The sequence below is a fragment of the Ursus maritimus genome, unplaced genomic scaffold (genome assembly GCF_017311325.1).
Source record: "Ursus maritimus isolate PB19 unplaced genomic scaffold, ASM1731132v1 scaffold_12, whole genome shotgun sequence".
NCBI lineage: Eukaryota > Metazoa > Chordata > Mammalia > Carnivora > Ursidae > Ursus > Ursus maritimus.
Genome location: NW_024423564.1, coordinates 7,517,384 through 7,536,934, shown reverse-complemented (window position 1 = coordinate 7,536,934; position 19,551 = coordinate 7,517,384). Strand labels below are relative to the sequence as shown.

Sequence of the window (19,551 nt, the reverse complement as noted above, 5' to 3'; positions counted from 1 at the left end):
CTGGGTTCTATCCATAACGCTAGCACCCTCCCTTCTCCCCCGAGTTGTGACAACTCAGACTGTCTCCAAACATTTTCAGATGTCTGCTGTGTGCGGGGAGGGGTGTGAAAAATCACCCCGTTGAGTCCCAGTGCTCTAGGTGCTGTTGAAAGCTGAGGTTGTCGCTGTCCATGTAAGACAGAACGTAGAAGCCTGAAACCTTGTGTTGACATAATGCCGTATACAGAGATGATGAGAGGTCCTTTCCTGGACCATTCAAGGATGCACGTCATCTGAGAAATAAAATGGCATTTGTTTGTTTTAAAAAGAAGATGCTCAGATAATTTGGAAAACCAGTGTCTCCCAGCTACATGTTTTAAGTTTAAATTATGACCATGTTTCTTTAGCATTTGTCAGGTGGGAGGAGATTCCAAGGCACTTTTGGAAGCATCCTAATGAAAAGTGAATTATTTGACCCATCACTAAAATTCAGCCACCTCTGAATTGTCAAGTAGCAGCTAACTAGCAGCTTCTTACTATATCCACTGCAGTTTAATTTATGGATTATAAGATGTGGAGGTATTGCAAATCAAAACTTTGGGAACTTAGAGCAACATTACAGCAATATAAAGATTCAGAGAATAGGGAGAGGCAATATCCCATCCTCTCATTCCCTGGATGGGGTGGTGGTGGTGAGGAGGGGGTCCCTGAGGTATGGAGATCCACTTGTCTCCACTTGCAATTGACTTAGTCCTAACACATATCCAGTTCAGATGAATTATGTTCCCAGCTCTTAATATATGTCTTTGAAGATAGATTTATCTGGTTCATATTACAGTCTTCTGTGGGTTGCTTTTGGCTTTTTTTTGCTTCTTGATCTTATTTGTTCACTCCAAACTTCTAGACATGAATTCATTTCCCCCCAGAAATACAAAACTAGGTCATATCTTATGGTGAAATAGTTCTGCAGATTCCTGGGATTCTGAAAATAACAGAAATAGGATGTTCTTACAACCATTCAGCAAACATTTATAGAGAACCGATAGTCTCTGCCCCTGTATGAGGGTATCTCTTGTTCAGAGATGAGCTTGTTTTTCTGTATTTTGATGATGTTCTGTCAGTACCACATGCTACCATGGGTTGCTGGGGGAAGGGAGATGGCTTGAGTCTCTTCTTCAGGAAGGGGACCATGCTTAGAGCTAATTGGAACTGAGAGAACAACTATGAGCTGAGAGAAAGATGACTTCAGCCTGAGTGTCCAACCAACGAGTGTGTGTGACCTAAAATGTTGTGCTCAGTGTTGGTTTGCAACCCTCCCAGGAACTCCCTGGGAGTAGTCTGAAACCGTGCCCCCTTACTTATAGGGCAGGGAGAGACAGAAGAAAGAGGCAGGCCACTCCGGTTTGGTGGGTGGCAGTCTCGGTGACCAAAGGGCCCTTACACATGAGGCCTGTCCTGGGCAGCAAGAAGACGAGTAGATCCTTGTAAGTCTTAAAAGTTAATATAGGGGCCATCACTAGGTTCAGTCACATATACCATGCAAGGTGTTCTCAACACCACATCATTATCTCAAGGCTGTGTCCTTGGAGCAGCCTCTGGGAGTGAGACAGGCAAGTGGGACCCTCGTCCCAAGGACAGGGGTGGAGGTGAGGAGCCTCTGATCACCCAGGTCCAGTTCATGGGTCACCTGACAGTCATGTCTTGTCTTTTTTTTTTAAAGATTTTATTTATTTATGTGACAGAGAAACAGCCAGCGAGAGAGGGAACACAGCAGGGGGAGTGGGAGAGGAAGTAGCAGGCTCATAGCGGAGGAGCCTGATGTGGGACTTGATCCCGGAACGCCAGGATCACGCCCTGAGTGGAAGGCAGACGCTTTAACGACTGCGCTACCCAGGCGCCCCATCAATGACCTTCCCCCACAGTCCCATAATGGGTTTCACAAGCAATGATCTACTTATTTATTTTTAAAAATGGATTTAAAGTCGTAGGGAGAAAGAGGTGGAGTTGTAGCTAATCAGGTAACTGTATATGACCCACGCATACTGCATGTGGATATCGTCCCTTCCACGTATGTCATGGCTTTTTGAAAAGGCTGCAAATGGCTGCTCGAAGGGAATACAAGATAAAGATGAATAAGCCATACTTTATAGGTCAGATTATCTAGTTGCAGATATAAAAAATTCATTTACCGTGTTGTGGGGAATCAAGGAAAGAAGAAAGTGTTCCTTTTCTACTAGTGAGATCCTCAAGAGAGAGTTTCCTCAGGGAAATCTCCCTCCACTGACAACCGTGGAAGTGGGAATGGGCGTGTTTCCTTGCAAAGACTCCCTCTTGTGCACTGCACTGTTGTGTTTGGAGAACAGAGAAAGAATGAAAAGCGGATCAACAGATCTTTGCCTGCCCTACTTAACAATCTAGGCAAGGAATATACGTGCCTTTGAGACTGTAAGATATCATAAATTATTCATGCATGCCAAGGGGCTGTGGAATAAAGGGACCATCAGGAAAGTGGGCTATAAGCTGGGAAGCACTTGATTGAAATGGGTGAAGGAAGTGTGGCTTTGAATTGCCACAGAATCCAGGAGACTTCCCCTGAAGGGCCAGTGAGGGAGGGAGCAAGACCAGAGAGAAGGGCAGGCAGCTGAGAGAAGCAGGAAGCACAGGTAAAGCGGGAAGCGCTGTGACCACATGACTGAGGACCTTGACTCTGACACATTAGTGTCCAGAGAGTCACGTTAGCTTCCAGCGCGAAGGAATGCTGTGATGAAAATAGCATTTGAATCATTTTATTTTGGCATCTTAGTTCCTATCAATGGATACAGGGAGAGGAAGGAGCAAGTATAAGGTTTTAGAAGTAGTCAGGATTGTGAAATAGTGGAGGCTGGATTAGGGTCAGTCTGAGGGACAACCCAGGAAAATGCTCTGGGGCTTGGTAACAAATGGATGCCAAGGACAGAGTGGGGACAGAAATCGCTCTCAGGTTGCGAGCCTGGATGCACGGTGGCAATGCCACTGAGTCACGTGATAGTGCTGACTGGAGCTTCATGAGCTCATCTGGACACAGATTCCATTCAAGAAGAATATTCGGAAAGCAAGGTCCTACTCCAAATTGGAGCCAGAGGACTGAAGTGACAGAAGTCTCAGCAGGGGCGGGGGTAGTTGGGGAGTCATTTTTCAAGCTTCTGGTCAATAGGAGCTTTGTGGAAGGGCCAGGTGGAGGTCACTTGTGTGAGTGACTATGTGCATGTCATGATGTTTTGTAAAATAACAGTGAAATCCAGAGGAGCTATCAGGGCTAAACATCTCTTTCTCTTTCTCTTCTTGCCTTGTGGATGGATACTCGGTACATGAAAAGATGTTGGAATTTACACAAATATTCGAATTGCAGAGTTGTTTTTGCTGTAAGCACATCGATGAGATCTACACTCTTTGTTCACACATATTTACCTTTCACAAGACCAGTGGGAACAGTGCCCGCTCCCCTGGCATTATCAAATGTTTCTTTCTGAGGCTGATGCGGGAGGTTGCTTGACTCTGGTTAGGGACACAAGCACACACAGATCCAATCCCCACACCATTCTTGATCCATCTCACCTGTCGTACCAATGACTTTGCATGTTTCTGTGTGGCCAGGGCTCATTACTTTAGCATCAGGTAAGGGGTGAGAGGCAGGAGTACCCAGCTGATGGCAAAGAAAGAAGAGACACCCAGGGACGCCTTTGAGTTCAGCAGCTGTAGGTGACTCCGCCTTTTAATCTCAGAGTCTGCAAAGGGAGAGAAACAAGTTCAGGGTCACAGAGGAAAAGCTGGATGTCTTCTTCACGTGGCTGCTTGGCAAAGAAAAGTACCTGAAAAACAGAATAAGTTCTTTCTAATACAACTTCTACCCCAATTTGGGGGCAATTTTGTACCCTATTCTCCACCTCTCTGTAACTGGCTTAAAATCAGAGCTTTAGCTTTCTTCAAAGGAAGTTCCAGTCTGCTGTCCACGCCAGTGAACACTCAGCCACATGAAAAACGAGACCAATAAAGAGATTGTTCTTGCTTACCAAATAAAGAATAGGATCAGCGGTCATGGCTGGTCCTTGGTTTCAGACACATTTTTTCCCGTAGGCAGTGACCTTTACAGGTTCTGTGTCACTTGCTTCATCACACCACTACAAAGCGATGCGAAAATATTGTTCTCATTTTGAAGTCGGGAAAGGTAGAAGGGAAGAAACGAGATTACTCTTCTTTTACTCTATTTGCTTCCTAGACAATCCACTCTCATTTAGTTCATTTCAGCTTTGACACTTACTAGCTGTGTGACTTTAGGCAGGGAACTCAGCCTATTCATGCCTCAGTTTCTTCACCTAGAAAATAAAGCTAAGATAATAATGGACTTCATAGAGTTCTTACGAGGCTGTAAAGCACTTAGAACAGGACCTGGCATGTAATAAGCACTCAACAAGTACTACCTGTAACAAGCCCAGTAAGCATGACTTCCATTAAGCTGAACATCTCCAAACCTACCTCCTTAGTCTGAGCTCTGTCCTGAGTTCCACATTGGGATTTATGGTTGCTACTGTATATGTCAGTTAAAAATTATTCAGTAAATATTTTTGAGCACCTGCTGTTGGGGTTCAAAGTAAGTAACACCCTCTTCCCCAACTGAGTTCTGAACAAGGATAAGACAAAAAGAGTAAGGCAACTGGAAGACCAAAATATTACCTTTATCATTGGTTAAGTCTGATAATAAAAGATGAAGCTTGGTCTACAGGCAGATGGGCTGCAGCCCAGGCTTTCCCAGTGACAGGCAACACCAGACTGGGGCAGGCTTCCTGCTGCAAGGGGAGATTCTGCTGCTGAGCAACTGATGGCTTAGAGGAGCAGACTTTCTCAGGGTTAGCTAGAGAGAAAAGGAGAAGGAGGAGCCAAACTCTTTGTGTCTAGCTTCTCCTACTAAAGTCACTAATCAGATACATTAATTCCTCCTCCTCTGGGGAGGAGGGGAAGAAGGGAGACAAGAGAGGCTAGAAGGGTTACATTGGTGGGAATCCCTTCTCACAGAAGGAAATATGTAAAGTAGGATTGAAGGTTATAGGGAAAATGCCGTCACATGCTGGGTTATGTGCTACCCATTGGACACAATGGGCACTTTCAACTCAACATCTCCAAAACCCTCATCTTCATGTTGCTTCTTCTGTTTTAATTTTGGGTTGATAGCATTACTAAACTCCTAAGCAACCTGGGTAGAAATATCAGACCCATTTCGACTTGCTCTTTCTCTTGTCCTTCCTATTTGTGTCACCATGATGATTTTTTTCATTAGGTTTTGATTCTTCTCCTTTCCTTTCCATTGCCACTGCCCCAGTTAAAGCCCTCATAATTTCTCCCCTGACCATTGACATAGGCTCCTGACTTCAGACCTTCCTGTTCTATCAAAACCATTCTTCTCCTTCAAAGCCCAGCTTGAACTCTGCCTCATCTACTGAGGCACAGTCATAATTAACAATTCTTCCTCCTAGACACCATATCTATCTACACTGTGATTCGCTCCTCTTATGACATTTATGCTATTCACCTCAGTATTTCATGGAACTTAAAAATTGCTTTGTACATATTTGACACACAATAGATACTTGTTGAATGAATGACCTAAAGTAGCAGTAGAGTCAGAGAACACAGGATGAAAACTCTGTGGTCTCATCCAATTGTTTAAAAACATGTATGGAGTACTTACTTTGTACATGGCAAGAAGGAATTGTGTTGTTTTCTGAATTTTGAGCTATGCCCAGGTACCATATTGTATTTAGTCCTAGTACTGATACATGGGACACTTGTCCTAATGTATTCAATAAGCATGTATGGAAAAAGAATCTGCTCACTGAATAAAAGGTGTGCTCAATTTCTGTGGTTTGTTCAGTTATTGCCCTTTCTATTGGTAGGCATTAGTTATACAGTTTGGAGATATTTATTGAGATCTGAACTGAGATACTACTGTCAACACCCATTGTTCTAAATGCCCAATGCTTCCTTTCCCCCCTTTTCTTCAGGGAAGGCCTTCCATCAGGTACTGCCTCATTGGTCTATGTGTGGGCAACTGATGCAAGTTGAGCCTTTCTGAGAATGTAGAATAGGATTGTGGGATTAAGGCTCACTCTGGTTACCGTATTGAGTGAGAGAGACTTTTAAAGCTAGGAAGCTAGGAGCTCTTGGGAATCACATTCTGCCCTATAGACTAAAACAAAAGAAATTAATCAGAGAATAACAAAAGAATAAAGTAGAGAATTGAAAATCCCAGTGGCGTTTAAATTCCTGGTTCCAACAGTTCCTGAAGCCAAGTTGTACTCCTCTTCTTGGTTCCATGAGATATCCTGAGGCTCTTTTATTAAATTCTCCATTTAGCTCAGGCTTATTTGAGTTGGTTTTCTGTTACAGTCAACTAAGAGCATTCTATTCACAGTCACCAATTTGTTCCTCAGGATGGTGGAAGAGCTCTCTTTTTCTCATATGTATGATTTTTTTGTTAGATACTTTTTTTTATTGTGGTAAAAAACATAAAATTTACCATCTTTACCATTTTTAAGTGTACAGTTCAGTAGTTTTAAGTGTATTCACATTATTACGAAACAGATTTTTTCTGTTTTCTGTTGAAAACAAATCTTTTTCATTTGCAAATCTGAAACTCTATACCCATTAAACACCCCCCCCCTTTGCTTTTCCCTCCCCCACAAGGTGCTGGTAATCTCCATTCTACTTTCTGTTTCCTATGAATTTGACTATTACTTTAGATATCTCATATAAGTAGAATCATAGAATATTTGTCTATGACTGGCTTATTTCACTTAGCACGATAATACTGAAAATTTATTCATGTTGTAGCATGTGAAAGAATTTCCTTCCCTTTTAAGGGTGAATAATATTCCATTGTATGTATATGCCACTTTTTTTTTTTTTAGAGAAAGAGAGAGTGTGCCTGAGGGGGAGGTGGGGAGAGACAGAGGGGGAGGGAGAGAGAGAATCTTAAGCAGGCTCCACACCCAGTATGGAGCCCAACATGGGGCTCCATCTCACAAACCTGAGATCATGACCTGAGCCGAAATGGAGAGCCGGACACAACCTATTGAGCCACCCACGCAGCCCAATATACCACATTTAGTTTATTCATTCATCTGCTATGGACATTTTGGGTTGCTTCCATCTCTTGTCTATTGTGAATCATGCTGCTATGAACATGGGTGTACAAATATCTCTTTGAGAACCTGCTTTCAATTCTTTGGGATATATACACAGAAATGGTATTGTTAGATCATACGGTAGTTCTATTTTTAATTCTTTGAGGAATCTCCATACTGCTTTCCATAGCAGTTGCACCATTTTATAATCTCATCAGAATGTGCAAGTGTTCCAATTTCTTCACATCCTCACCAATACTTGTTATTTTCCGGTTTTTTTTTTTTTTAAATACTAGCTATCCTAATGCTTGTGAGGTGATACTGTGATTTTGATTTGCATTTCTCTGATGATTAGTGATATCGAGCATCTTTTCATATATTTGTTGGCCAATTGTTTATCTTCTTGGAGAAATGTCTGTTCAAGGCCTTTGTCCATTTTTTAACTGGGTTATTTGATTTTTGTTGTTGTTGAGTTGTGGGAATTCTTTATGTATTCTGAATATCAGATATATGATTTGCAAATACTTTCTCCCATTTCATAGGTTGCCTTTTCATATATATACTTTTAAATTTAAAAAGTAAGCTGACAAAAATATGATTTATTCAGTTAAATTCAGCAAACATTTATAGAGCACTTAAATGTACAAGGTATTCCACCTGGTTCTGGGCTTGGTATAAGACAGCAGTTCTCCTGACATGCTCTTTCCACTATAGATTGAATTTAATTCAGCTGCAGTAGGGATGATCTTAAAAGTCATAATCTGGTCTGTACGTTTTCTTGACACTAGCTCAACCCTAGATTTTTTTTGCACTAAAGTAGGGAAACTAGGGTGCTGGGCCTCTCTGAGTCCTAGTCTTTTTAGCCTGGGAGGCCAGTTCAATCTAGAGCTTTCTGATTAATCTTGGGCCAATATTAGTGGGATCATGAACCAGTCCTAAATGGGCTGAATAAGACTAAGTTGGAGTTGGACCCTAACACTTTCAGTCTTCAGATTGAAAGTCTTCTCAAAGGCGGGCTAGAACCAGATCAGTTTTGTTTGGGGGGCTTGGGATGTAGATCAAGGACGTCAAATGATTGCCATTTTCCCCATTGCTTCACCAAAGCAGTCCTATTGAGTTAGACAGGGCCACAGAATCCTAAATGCTGCTCTCCAGGCAACCACCTCTAGTTAACGAGAAGGCATACAAGAGGAAGCCTCATTGTGATTTTTGACCTATATTCCATAAATATTGTTTTGTGTTAGTCTTCTTATGTAAAGCAATCCCAACTATAATTGTGGTCAAGTTCTCCATGAAGAGGACTCTCTAGTTTCCTATGCCCTGATACATAATGTATCTGTTAAACCAATTAGATTTTAATTTGTGTTTGATTCTTGCCCAATAAACCCATGCAAAAAGCTTGGAGAAACCCACCTGTCACTTTGATATCCCCTGTGGCTTTGGCAATGTTATTCTCAATCATACAGGAGTATGTGTTGTTGATCGTGACATTGTAGAGTACGGACACAACCTTCATGGTCACGTTCTCAGAGTTCAGCTCAAAGCTGGTATTGGAGACTTCTGAGAAGTTGGCTCCCTGGTCAACTTGGGATGCCCAGACCACTGTAGGCTGTGGGAACCATCGGGGAGCCTCACAACGTAAGCTCTCTGAGCTGGCATTATAGTCCACATTCACCTCTGGAATGCTGAAGGCTGCAGGGTTGAAAGTCAAAAGGGGCAGATGTCAAGGTCATACAGGTAAAACAATATAGCCTTTGAAGTACTAGTCTTAAAAACACAGTCATTTCCACCACTGAAGTGACTCAGTACTTCCCCAGCGGGCCGTCTGTGTCTGGCCCATTGTACTGCAGATGCAAATAATGATTTGTACAACCCTTTGGTCAAAATCACAAACTCCAAGGACCTAAGTTCTAGGTATAATTGTTATAACAGATAAATTTCTCCAACTAAGAGGAGTTCCAGTTCATCCCTTAAAGATAAGGGATAAAGTTGATCACAAAATGTTTGTTCCTTAAGGAAATCGGGCATTTTCTCAGGCACCTGTGAAGCCTCTTGGATTTTGTGTATTTTTCTGCCTGGAGGATAAAGTTAGGGAGGGGGGAGGGAGGGACAAGGAAAAAACAAAAGCATTCACCCGTCACCCACAAAAATTCCATACATAGGCCTTGTCATCACGGGGGTTTGGATTTTGCTTAGGTGGAAACTCTTCAGCCCTGGTATCCAAGGGTAGAGACAGTCATTTGTTTTCTTCAAAGATAATCTTCCTTACTGGGGACGTAAATGAACTTTGGAATTAAGACTAGCTTCCTCTAATATCCAGGCAGTGAGACATTTGCTGAAATATGTTAAGGCCTGGACTTTTGACTATAAAATGCTTATTATGCCAAGTGGCAAGATCCAAGTTATTAATTTATTTAGCACTTTCCTTTGCCTGGGACTATGCTGGGACTGAGTGAGCGGTGAAAGGAAAGCCCTTGCCTTTGACATGACCCTATTAATCCCCATTTTAAGATGAAGAAACTAAGGCTCAGTGAGTTTTCCTTGCCCAGGCCCCGTACTTGCCCAGGTCTGGCTCTAGATCTGTGCTTTACACCTGTAGAAACACATGTTTTAAAGTCCAAGGAAGGTCTGCGCAGACTAGTGTAGGCCAGGAGGCCTCAGGATACTTTCTGCCCATTTTGAAAGGCCTTTTTCAAATGCTCACTTTTCCATAGGGGCTTTCCTATCCCTTCCCTCCCTATGCATTTGGATGTGATCTCTCTCTCTCCCTCTGCATCCCCAAATCACTCTATATTTCTCTTAATGCATTTGATAGACTTTACCAATTATTATAGGTATTTACCTATTTTTCTTATCTCTGCCCCAGCCCTCAAATCTATAAACTATGTACTGTGAGCTCTGCAAGAGCAGCGACAGTCATCTAGTTTTCTTAATTATCTTTTTACTCCTCACAGTACCCGTCTGAGTTTCTTATACATAAATTCACCAAGCTGAGTTGATAAAGAAGGGTGGATTTCACTGGGGGAGGATTAGTGAGTTTATAGAACAAGATTGTTCTTGGTTAGTTCCCTTTGAACTTCTCTTAAAATGGGTTCCACTCCCATGAGTCCCTGGAGGTGCTGATTTCAGACTTGGGCTAGGGCCTACTTAGCACAGAAAAGTCTCAGGCCGGATCATAGGTTTCTCTTACTAGCAACAGCAAAGGCTATCATAAAAGGGACCACATTTATTTTGGCAAAATATTTCAGGGAATACACTTGAAAATCCAGAGAAGACTAGAGTCTAGAACAGAAGATTTTAAGACCAAATCTTATGGGGGGGGGGTATTTTTGGAGTTGGTGCGGCAAGGACGGCCTTTGTCTTATTGGTCACTCATGAGCATAACATATTTCAGCAGCAACCCATGGTCTTTAGCCCCAAAATACCTTTGGGTGCTCTCTTTTCCCCTTTCTAAAAGTAACTCACCTCCAGTTTTATACTCAAGGTTAGCATTCCCCTTGCCTTTGGAGGTGATGATGTAACATTTGTAGGTGCCAGCATCTGTGAGTTGCACGTTTTTCAGCCTCAGAGACGCATTACCACCTATCACCTGATCAGCAAATACTGCTGTCCGGCCTCTGAACATTTCATTTTGGTCTGACAGGTCGTCTTTGCCTTCTTTGAACTCATGTACCAGGCCCATAACACCTTCCTTCAGCCACTGTATCACGATATCAGAAAGTTTGATGTCAGGTTCAAAAGTGCAGCTCAGGATTCCATCCTCCCCGATGTTTCCAGCTGAGGTCAGAGTAGTGACTGTAATGGAGTGTCTCCCTGCAATTCAGGAAGCAAGGGTCATTGCCCAGGGAAGTTTTGGAATGTCTCCAACCAAACCCTTCATTACTAAAGGCCAAACAGAGACTTCTGTAATAAATTAGAAATATAGAAGAACAGGAGAGGCATAAAAAAAAAAGGAGACATAAGAATAGAAAGAACAGGAAGACAGTGGTCTTGAGTCTATAGCAGATCTGCTCCTTGAGAACAAGCAACCCAACCCTTGACAGGCACCAAGAGGGGAACATATTGAACTCAGAGTTTGAAGATGAGAATTCAAGTCCTGGCTTTGTCACTTGATAGCTGTGTGACCTTGAATAAGTCATGTAACCTCTCTGGGTCTCAGAAAAATGAAGGTAATATTATCTATCTTACCTACCTTAAAGGGTTCTTGTGAGGATCAAATCAAATGGTTGTGAACTTGATTTGCAAACTGTAATTACACATATAAGGTATTGTTATTCTTAGTTAACCAGAAGTGGGACAGAAGTGAAACCTCATGTTAACTAAGTGTGGCTAGCAATTCTGAAGAATGCTAAATTCTAAAGTGCTGTTACTTGTATCTCCATTTGAATGATGAAGAAGCCAAGGCAAAGAGGAGGTAAGTGCCTCAGTCAAGGTTATAGTACAAGCGACAGTATAATGAAGAATGGTACTTAATTAAATTGATTTTTGGCTTAAGATAGAAATCACCCCCTCCTCTCCAACCATACCACCAGAAGAAATATTAATTATGATGCCAGCTGTGTCCACGGCCTCTCCCTCACTTGCCCAGTGGATGGCCTGGGCAGTCTGTAAAGGATTGGCCAACTGTTCTTCCCTCACTGGAGGCTGCTGGCTGAGGATGCCTGTAGGGGTGATTTAATTAACGGAATCTTCTTGAGAGGCTCCTTCTGTGATTGGATGTGAAGTGAAGGAGAGGAGGGGTATTTGAGCCCAAGAGGAGAGTAGAGCAGTTAGAAGTGTGGCGGAGAGAACATGAGGGAGAAAGATGAAGAGAGTCCTCAATCCCTAGAGCTTTCTTAGATCCTGAGGGTTTTCAAGTCTAGTTCTTGTCCCAATCTCTGAGTATCCTTTAAACATTTTATATTAAAACAGTCTGCACAAACCTCTCTTTGTTACAACCTAAAAAGTCCAAACTGATGGGTCCTGAGCATTTCTCAGCTATACTTCTTAGCTTCCTTATTGCTATCCCCGCCTCTGATCTTTGCCTCCATCAAATCTATTTTGTAAAATTGCATTCATCTTACAGGTAGACCTTAAAATACAATCTGGACATGTCAGTTTTATAACCACTAATCTTCCGTAATCCTCCATGGTTCCCAAGGGCTGTGGAGTAAAGTTCAGACGAACTAGCATGGCCTTCAAAACTAAATGCTACATGGGGCAAATACTGCATGGCACATGGTGAATGCCCCATAGACATTAGCTCTTATTGCTACCTTTCCAGCCTCATTTCCTACCACGTTTTCATAGTCTCTACTTTTTATATATATCAAGTGATTTATTGATTTCCTGCTTTCACTGGAAAGATACATAAGCAAAGTGTACAAGCTATTTTTCAGATTTCAGAGATAAACATTATGAACATAAGGATATCCTTGGTGTTTCACCTCTTCTAGCCCCTTAGGGATTTGAACTAATTGGCTCCTAGGGCTTTGGAAAAATAGATGAAGGTAATGGATAAGGGACAGAGCTGGAGAAGCTAAGCCAGATGGATTTACATTAGAAAGAACAGAGAGATACTGATGGGAGAAGAAATACAGGTTAAAAAGAGAGGCAGAGGATGTTTTGGAGGCTTTAGAGTGTGGGAGAGGAGAAACTTTGGAGCCGCTGCCATGCGTGGTGGCCATTCATGTGGGAGATTTGGGAGAGAAATTATGAAAGAGGATAGTATGATGTTTGCTGTGTAATGTGAATGCAATACACCCCATCACCTGCCTTGGCATTTTCTTGAACATGCTTTAAAGATTTAATTTGCTTTTCAATTATTTTTACTTGACAGACTAATATCCAAGACATTCCAGGCTAGTACTGGCTATACAATTATACTATGCATCTTCACACCCCTGCCCATCTTGCACCTACAATTTATAGTTCCCTCCTCTCCTTTATCACCAGTTATCCAAATTCTACTTATATTCAAGGCTCTTCAGATGGCAGCCCTTCCACGAAACCCTCTTTTGATCTGCCAAGACAAAATTAATAGATTCTCTACTCTCCCATAACACTCTCCCTTGCCTTTATTATAGCAGCTGTCTCCCTCTACCTTTTGGCCCTGGCACAAATCTGTAAGCTTTTCAAGGACAGAAACTGCCTTAATGATTTTTTTAAATCCTATAATGCTACGATGATTAATTGTATATGCCATGGGATGCCCAGACATTTGGTCAAACATTCCAAGGTATCTGTGAGGATGTTTCTGGTTAAGATTAACATTTGAATCAGTAGACTGAGTAAGGCAGATCCCCCTCCCTAATATGGGGGGGGGGCTCATCCAATCAGTGGAAGACTTGAATAGAACAAAAAGCCTGAGTAAGAGGGAGCTCCTACTGCCTGACTGCTTTCAGCTGGGGCGTTAGTCTTTTCCTGCCTTTGGACTCGAACTGAAACACTGTCTTCTTGGATCTTGAGCCTGCCAGTTTTGGGACTGGAACTACACCCTTGGCTTTCCTGGTTCTCAAGCCTTTGGGCTCAGATTGAAACTAAACCATCTGGGTCTCCAGCTTGCTGATAGCAGCTCTTGGGATTCTCAGCCTTCATAATCATGTGAGCCAATTCTTTCTAAATCTCTCTCTGTCTCTCTCTCATCACACACACAAACACACACACGTGTGCGTGCCCACGCTCAAAATCCTATTGGTTCTGTTTCTCTGGATAACCCCAAATAACACAAATTTTGGTACTGAGAAGTGGGGTGCTGGTGTAATAGATACCTAAGCATATGGAAGAATTTTTGGAACTGGGTAACGGGTAGGGGCTGGAAAACTTTTAAGGTGCATTCTAGAGATAGGGATGTTAAGGGTGATTCTGGTGAGGTCTCAGGTGGAAATGAGTCCATGTTATTGGACTGGAGCAAAGGCCACTCTGTTATAAAGTGGCAAAGAATTTGACTGAACTATGTTCTAGTATTTTGTGGAAGGTTGAATTTACAAGGGATGGAATTGGATAGTTAGTTGAGGAGATGTCTAGCAAAGGTTGCAAGGAGTATCTTGGTTACCCTGACTGCTTAGAGTAAAGTGTGGGAAAGGAGAGAGATGACTTGAAGAAGGAATTGTTAAGTAAAAAAGAACCACAGATGGCTGGGTGTATCAGTCAGTTAAGCAGCTAACTCTTGGTTTTGCCTCAGGTCCTGGGATCGAGCCCTGTGTCAGGCTCTGGGCTCAGAGGGGAGTCTGCTTGAGGATTTCTCTCCCTCTCCCTTTTCTTCTCCCCACCCCCCACCCCTTGCACGAGCACGTGCGTGCTCTCTCTCTCTCTAAATAAGTAACCAAATAAATAAATCTCAAAAGAAAAACAAAAGAGCCATAACTTGAAGATTTGGGAAATTCTCAGCCTATCCATATTGCCAAAAATGAGAAATCTGTTCTGAAGAGAACACTCAGGGCGCGGTTGTACAGCCATTTGATAAGGAGATCATAGGTGCTACTCCTGGCCTTAAGCAGCCACCTCAGCAGGAGCCAGGAATAGAGATGGGGGTTATTCCAGCAGCAACACCACCAGCAGGGGAAAGAAAAACTAAAGGGGATAGAAACAATGAGACAAAATGAAGGAAGGCTGTCAGATTTCTTAGATCTTGCAAGACAGGACAATAGAGCTTTCAGAGCTTTCTTCCAGAAAGGGAAAAATAACCCTAAAGGTGATTCAGAGATCATCAGAGCTCCTTGAAACCTCCTTAGTTTTAAAGGATGGGGGCCACTGCCTCTGTTCAACAGGCCAGACAAAGGGCCACTGAAGGTAGGCTTAGCGATGGGGCCACCTGAAGCCTGGGGAAGACTTTCCGGCCTCCAGAACTGTGAGAAAATAAATCTCTGTGTTTTAAGGCACTCAGTCTATGATATGTTATGGCGGCCTGAGCAAAGAAAGACGAGTGCCGAGTGCTACATTTCTACAAAGAAAAATAGTATTTGTTGAGTGAATGAATGAATGAATGGAAATCAGTAGAAATCAGGGCACTGTTTGAAATAATGGTTCTATCCAAAATGATTGTAGGAGTAAGGAACATTTGGCAGGATTATCACACCTAAATTTGGGGGAAATGTGAGCCAGTGAAAAAGAAGGCAATGAAAATACAGAAATTCTCAATAAAATCATGGAGCAAATGTAACGGTGTTAGAGCAAGAATAAATTTGATTGTAGTTTATAAAGTGCCATTAAAGTTGAATTGAAAAATTACTTTTCAGAAAAAATACATGATTAACACAGTTTATGGGGAGAATGAAATAGTAATGACATATCTTAGTTTGGTAATTTTGCTACTGAATTAATTTTAATGTGTTGGCCCTGAGCCAAAGGTAGAGAATTTGCTGAAAGATCTCTTAGAGAACTGAATGATTGAAAGTAGGCAAGTGTGGAGTGCCCCAGGGATCTGCTGCAGGCTCTAGCGCATTTAAGGTTGCATTAAAGATGTGGCAGATGGAAGGAGTATAATGTCGATTAAATCCTCCCCTCCCTTATCAAATCAAAAGGAGGAATAAAAGCCAGTGAGAACTGAAAAAACCAGGAGGACCTCGCCATTGCTGTGCACCCAGAAAGCAATCAGTAAATGCTTGTTAGGTGAATAAATGATGATCAAAAGTGATTAAATGAAATGTAATTAGCAAGCAACAGCATATAAAATTGCTTCTCAAAAAAAAAAAAAAGAAATCTGTATTCAAACTCACAAACAAACATTGGCTCAAAGAGCTATGTTCTAGGAAACACAATCTAGCCTGGTAGGATTCTCCAGGCCTCTTAACCACCAGTGGCTTTTGTGTGATTCAGTGAACCAAAGGGTAAAAGGGCTGTAGGAGGGGTGCCCGGGTGGCTCAGTTGGTTAAGCGTCTTGTCTTTGGCTCAGGTCATGATCCCAGAGTCCTGGGATGGAGCCCTGCATTGGGCTCCCTGATCGGTAGAAAGCCTGCTTCTCACTCTCCCTCTGCTGCTCCCCCTGCTTGTGCTCTCCTGCTCCCTCTTTCTGTCAATACATAAAATCTTTAAAAAAAAGGGGGGGGGCTCTAGGAGGTGGGTTCAAGGCAGTTATCTCTTGACAGAAGATTCTGTTAATTGAAACAGGCACGGATGTGAACTTTAAAGTCAGAAGACCCAGCTACTTACTGAAAATGTATTCTCTAGCCCTTGAGGGCTAATTACTATGACTGCTCTGGTTTGCATGGGGAAAGAGGAGCAAGCCAAAATCCAGAGTGTTCTGTTTTCACACAGGCTGAGAGCTATTCAATTGCCTTGTGCTGTAGGAGCGGAAATCTCTTGGAAAGGGAGGTTACAAGTAACACAAGGCGAGAATTCTTCAAGAGATTATGAATCTGGGATGTCCCAGTAGCACTGGATAAAACCTGGTAAATGAACTTTCTTCTATGAGACAGAAGTTCCGTAAGCCAAGTTCTGTACATTCTAGCAGCCTACAGAGCATACTGGAGGGGCCAGTCAGCATCTGCTGGAACCCAGCCGTCTAGATGGACACCGTAGCACAAGGCTTAACGATGGTAACACAGAAGCTTAATCTGGCACCACTGTGAGTGCCACTCTTGCCCGGGAAGAGAGCAGGCCTGGGGGTAACAGTTGCTTCCGTGAGAAGAAATTAGGAAGGATGCTGGGCCAGACTCGAGGAAGGAACAATGTGGGAAGGAGCTGGTGTTTGAGAACAGGTACCAGGCTATCTGGGTTCAAGTTTCAGCTGTGCCACTTCCTGCATATGGGACCTTGGGCATGTTTTTTAACTGCTTTATTTCGTCATTTTTTTGTCGTCTGTAAAATGAAGATGTTAATGATAGTAGAGGCTCCCTCAGTCGGTTCCTGAAAGGACTAAATGATACAATGCAGGTAAAGAGCTTAACGCAGTACCTGACTTGCCACATGTTAAATCTTAATGGTATTGATAACCATTATGAACCAGAATCCCTTGGAAGGATTGCAGATCAGAGCACCAGGAGGAAGGGAACACTTTAGTAACTGCTTCAGTTGGAGTGACTCGTTTTAAGCCTGGTAAGAACCATGAGAGGTAAGAATTATCATTATACCCATTTTATAAATGAGGATAAAGAGGCTCCATGGGAGTAAATGGCTGCCTACAGCCCTGTATCTAGCAAGCAGCGGAGCCAGTATCAAACACAATCTTGTCTGGAACTCAGCCTGTCTTCTTTCTAGAACGTTTTGCTGTTGACCAGGGCCAGACTGAGATACATAGAGATTGGTATCCCCACCTTATGTAAAAATAAAAACAACTGAAAACCATAAAACAAAAGTAAGGAAGGCCAACAGCTGTTTCTCAGATGAGTACAATTAAAAAAAAAAATCTCTCTCTCAAATACTTTCCAAACAATTTGTTCAGTCTCCTGTTTTGGTGCCGTGAGCACATTCATCGTTGGCGTCTCCAGCGTCTAGAGATACAGTACCTGTTATGAGGTGGTGTCCTGTGGCCTCCTGCCCAGGCCTCTCTGACCTCAAAGGAAGTCAGCCCTGGTGTGGCCAGGAAATTGCGCAAGTTGTAGGAAGTGCTATATAAATGTGTTAATAATCGCAAATTATTATTAATGGCACGGATGCTAGCAATATAAATAACGATGGCAGCCATTTTCTACACTCATGTGCCAGGTACTTCACAAACACTTTTCTCATTTAATTCCCACAGTGGCTATTTTACCAGCGAGGAAACTATTTCTGGAAAGTCAAGTTATGTCCCAAAGAACATACAGTTAGTGTCAGTCCTGAGATTAGAACGTCTCTGATTCCTGAACTCTTCCCTTACACAGAGCCGTTTGAGGTCATGCGGTGAGTGAGTGATAGCACAAAGACTGGGCTAAGTAGGGTCAGGGGCCTTTCCACATATCTCCCCCCTTCTCGAAGGGTCATCTACAAATGTTGTCCTATAAGCAGGGGTTAATGCGAGCCTTTCAACTTTTCTTCCAAACAGTCCACCTCAAATGCATTTTATGTTTTATGGGGTCCATATTTTGTACTTATAAAGAGTAGGATGGCTATGAGGAGGTGGCATATATGGCCTGAGGAGAGTTTTGAAGAAATTGAATTTTTTTCTGTATTTAGGAATATCTCTTCGTCTTTGAAAGCTGTGGTTTTAGGAATAATGCTTAGAAGGCAAATCAGAAAACACCCTTTTGGGCCACAGCTCTGTATGAATGTTGTTATCAGCACAGGGTGGTGGGGAGGAGTGTGGGTTCTGGAAGCAAATTACCCAGAGCTTGGAACTACTGTCCCACCTGCTAGCTGTGTGCAACTTTGGGTGAGTGCTTATCAGGATGTAGTAATAATGCTGATCTCCTATTTGTTGTGAAGAGTAAATCAGATAATGTATGCAGAGTTACTTAGTACAGTGAGGTACACATAGGAAGGATTCAAAGATATCATCATCATCGCCTACGTAATGGCATTTCCTTAATTTCACTTTCTGGTGTATTAAGCCAGCTACCATTTTGTTGAATTTATCTAAAGTGTGATACTACAATGCTCTCAGGTAAGGGTTATGGTCTTTTTAATAAAAGCAATTGAGAAAAATGCAACTAAAAATGTTAAATTAATAAATAGCCCATTTTATCCAAAATGACCAGCTTTTACCCCATGAAATAGGAAGGATACAGAAAACCTCTTCATTTGTAGTAGGGTTTTAACATTATTGGTGGAATATTGCCGAACTGAATAGACTAGCTTTTATCTATGTATTTGCCTCTCTCGCATCCCTCCACTTGTCCATTCAAAAAGCACTGAGCATCGTCTTCAGGGAACTGAGCTAAGTACCTGAGGTCACTATAGTTATTCAACAGGAAAAAGCGTGAGTGGCAAAGTGTTGACTTTCACAGGGAGGCTGGGACAATGTGAACATTCTTGCTAGGGTAGTCAAAGCCCCTGACAAGCCAGAGATAACTCCACAGGGGCTCTGATGCCAAGCCATTTAGCCCTAGGCCCCAGAAAGGTTAGTCACTAAGATTTAGAGTGAAGGACAAAGGCTAGGGTTTTAATTCAAGGCAGTATTTAAGATCCAGAACAGGGTAAATTATAACTAAGGAAGAGTTAATTAAGCATTAGTGAGGAAGGCACCAAAACGTAGGCACTGATATCTTTAAAAGTTAGCCCAAAATATTTGCTTTATCAATATTTTATTTCCAAAAATACATAGACACATATTTTATAATATATATTTGTAATATGTGTGCATATATATGAGTGTATTAAAGTATAACATACGTACATAAAAATGTACATAAGTGTGCAATTTGAAGAATCATCACAATTTCATCCCACATAACTACCACCCACACCAAGAACTAGACCTTTACTATCCCCCAGAAGTCCCCCCGTGCTCCCTCCTAATGGCAACCCCCTCACTCTTCCCCTGCCTTTCTAATAGAGATTCATTTGCCTGTTTCTGTAC

At 42.3% G+C, this 19,551-nt stretch overlaps 1 protein-coding gene across 1 annotated transcript; it reads right to left on the bottom strand.

Moving 5' to 3' along the window:
- Nucleotides 1–2,416: 2,416 nt before the first annotated feature.
- On the bottom strand, nt 2,417–10,950 carry VTCN1 (V-set domain containing T cell activation inhibitor 1; the record flags this gene model as incomplete). The annotated part of the gene is made up of 3 exons (XM_008710366.2): nt 2,417–3,743; nt 8,550–8,828; nt 10,602–10,950. Coding segments are annotated over 3 exons (753 nt in total), but the record flags the coding sequence as incomplete, so codon positions are not given.
- Nucleotides 10,951–19,551: the final 8,601 nt, after the last annotated feature.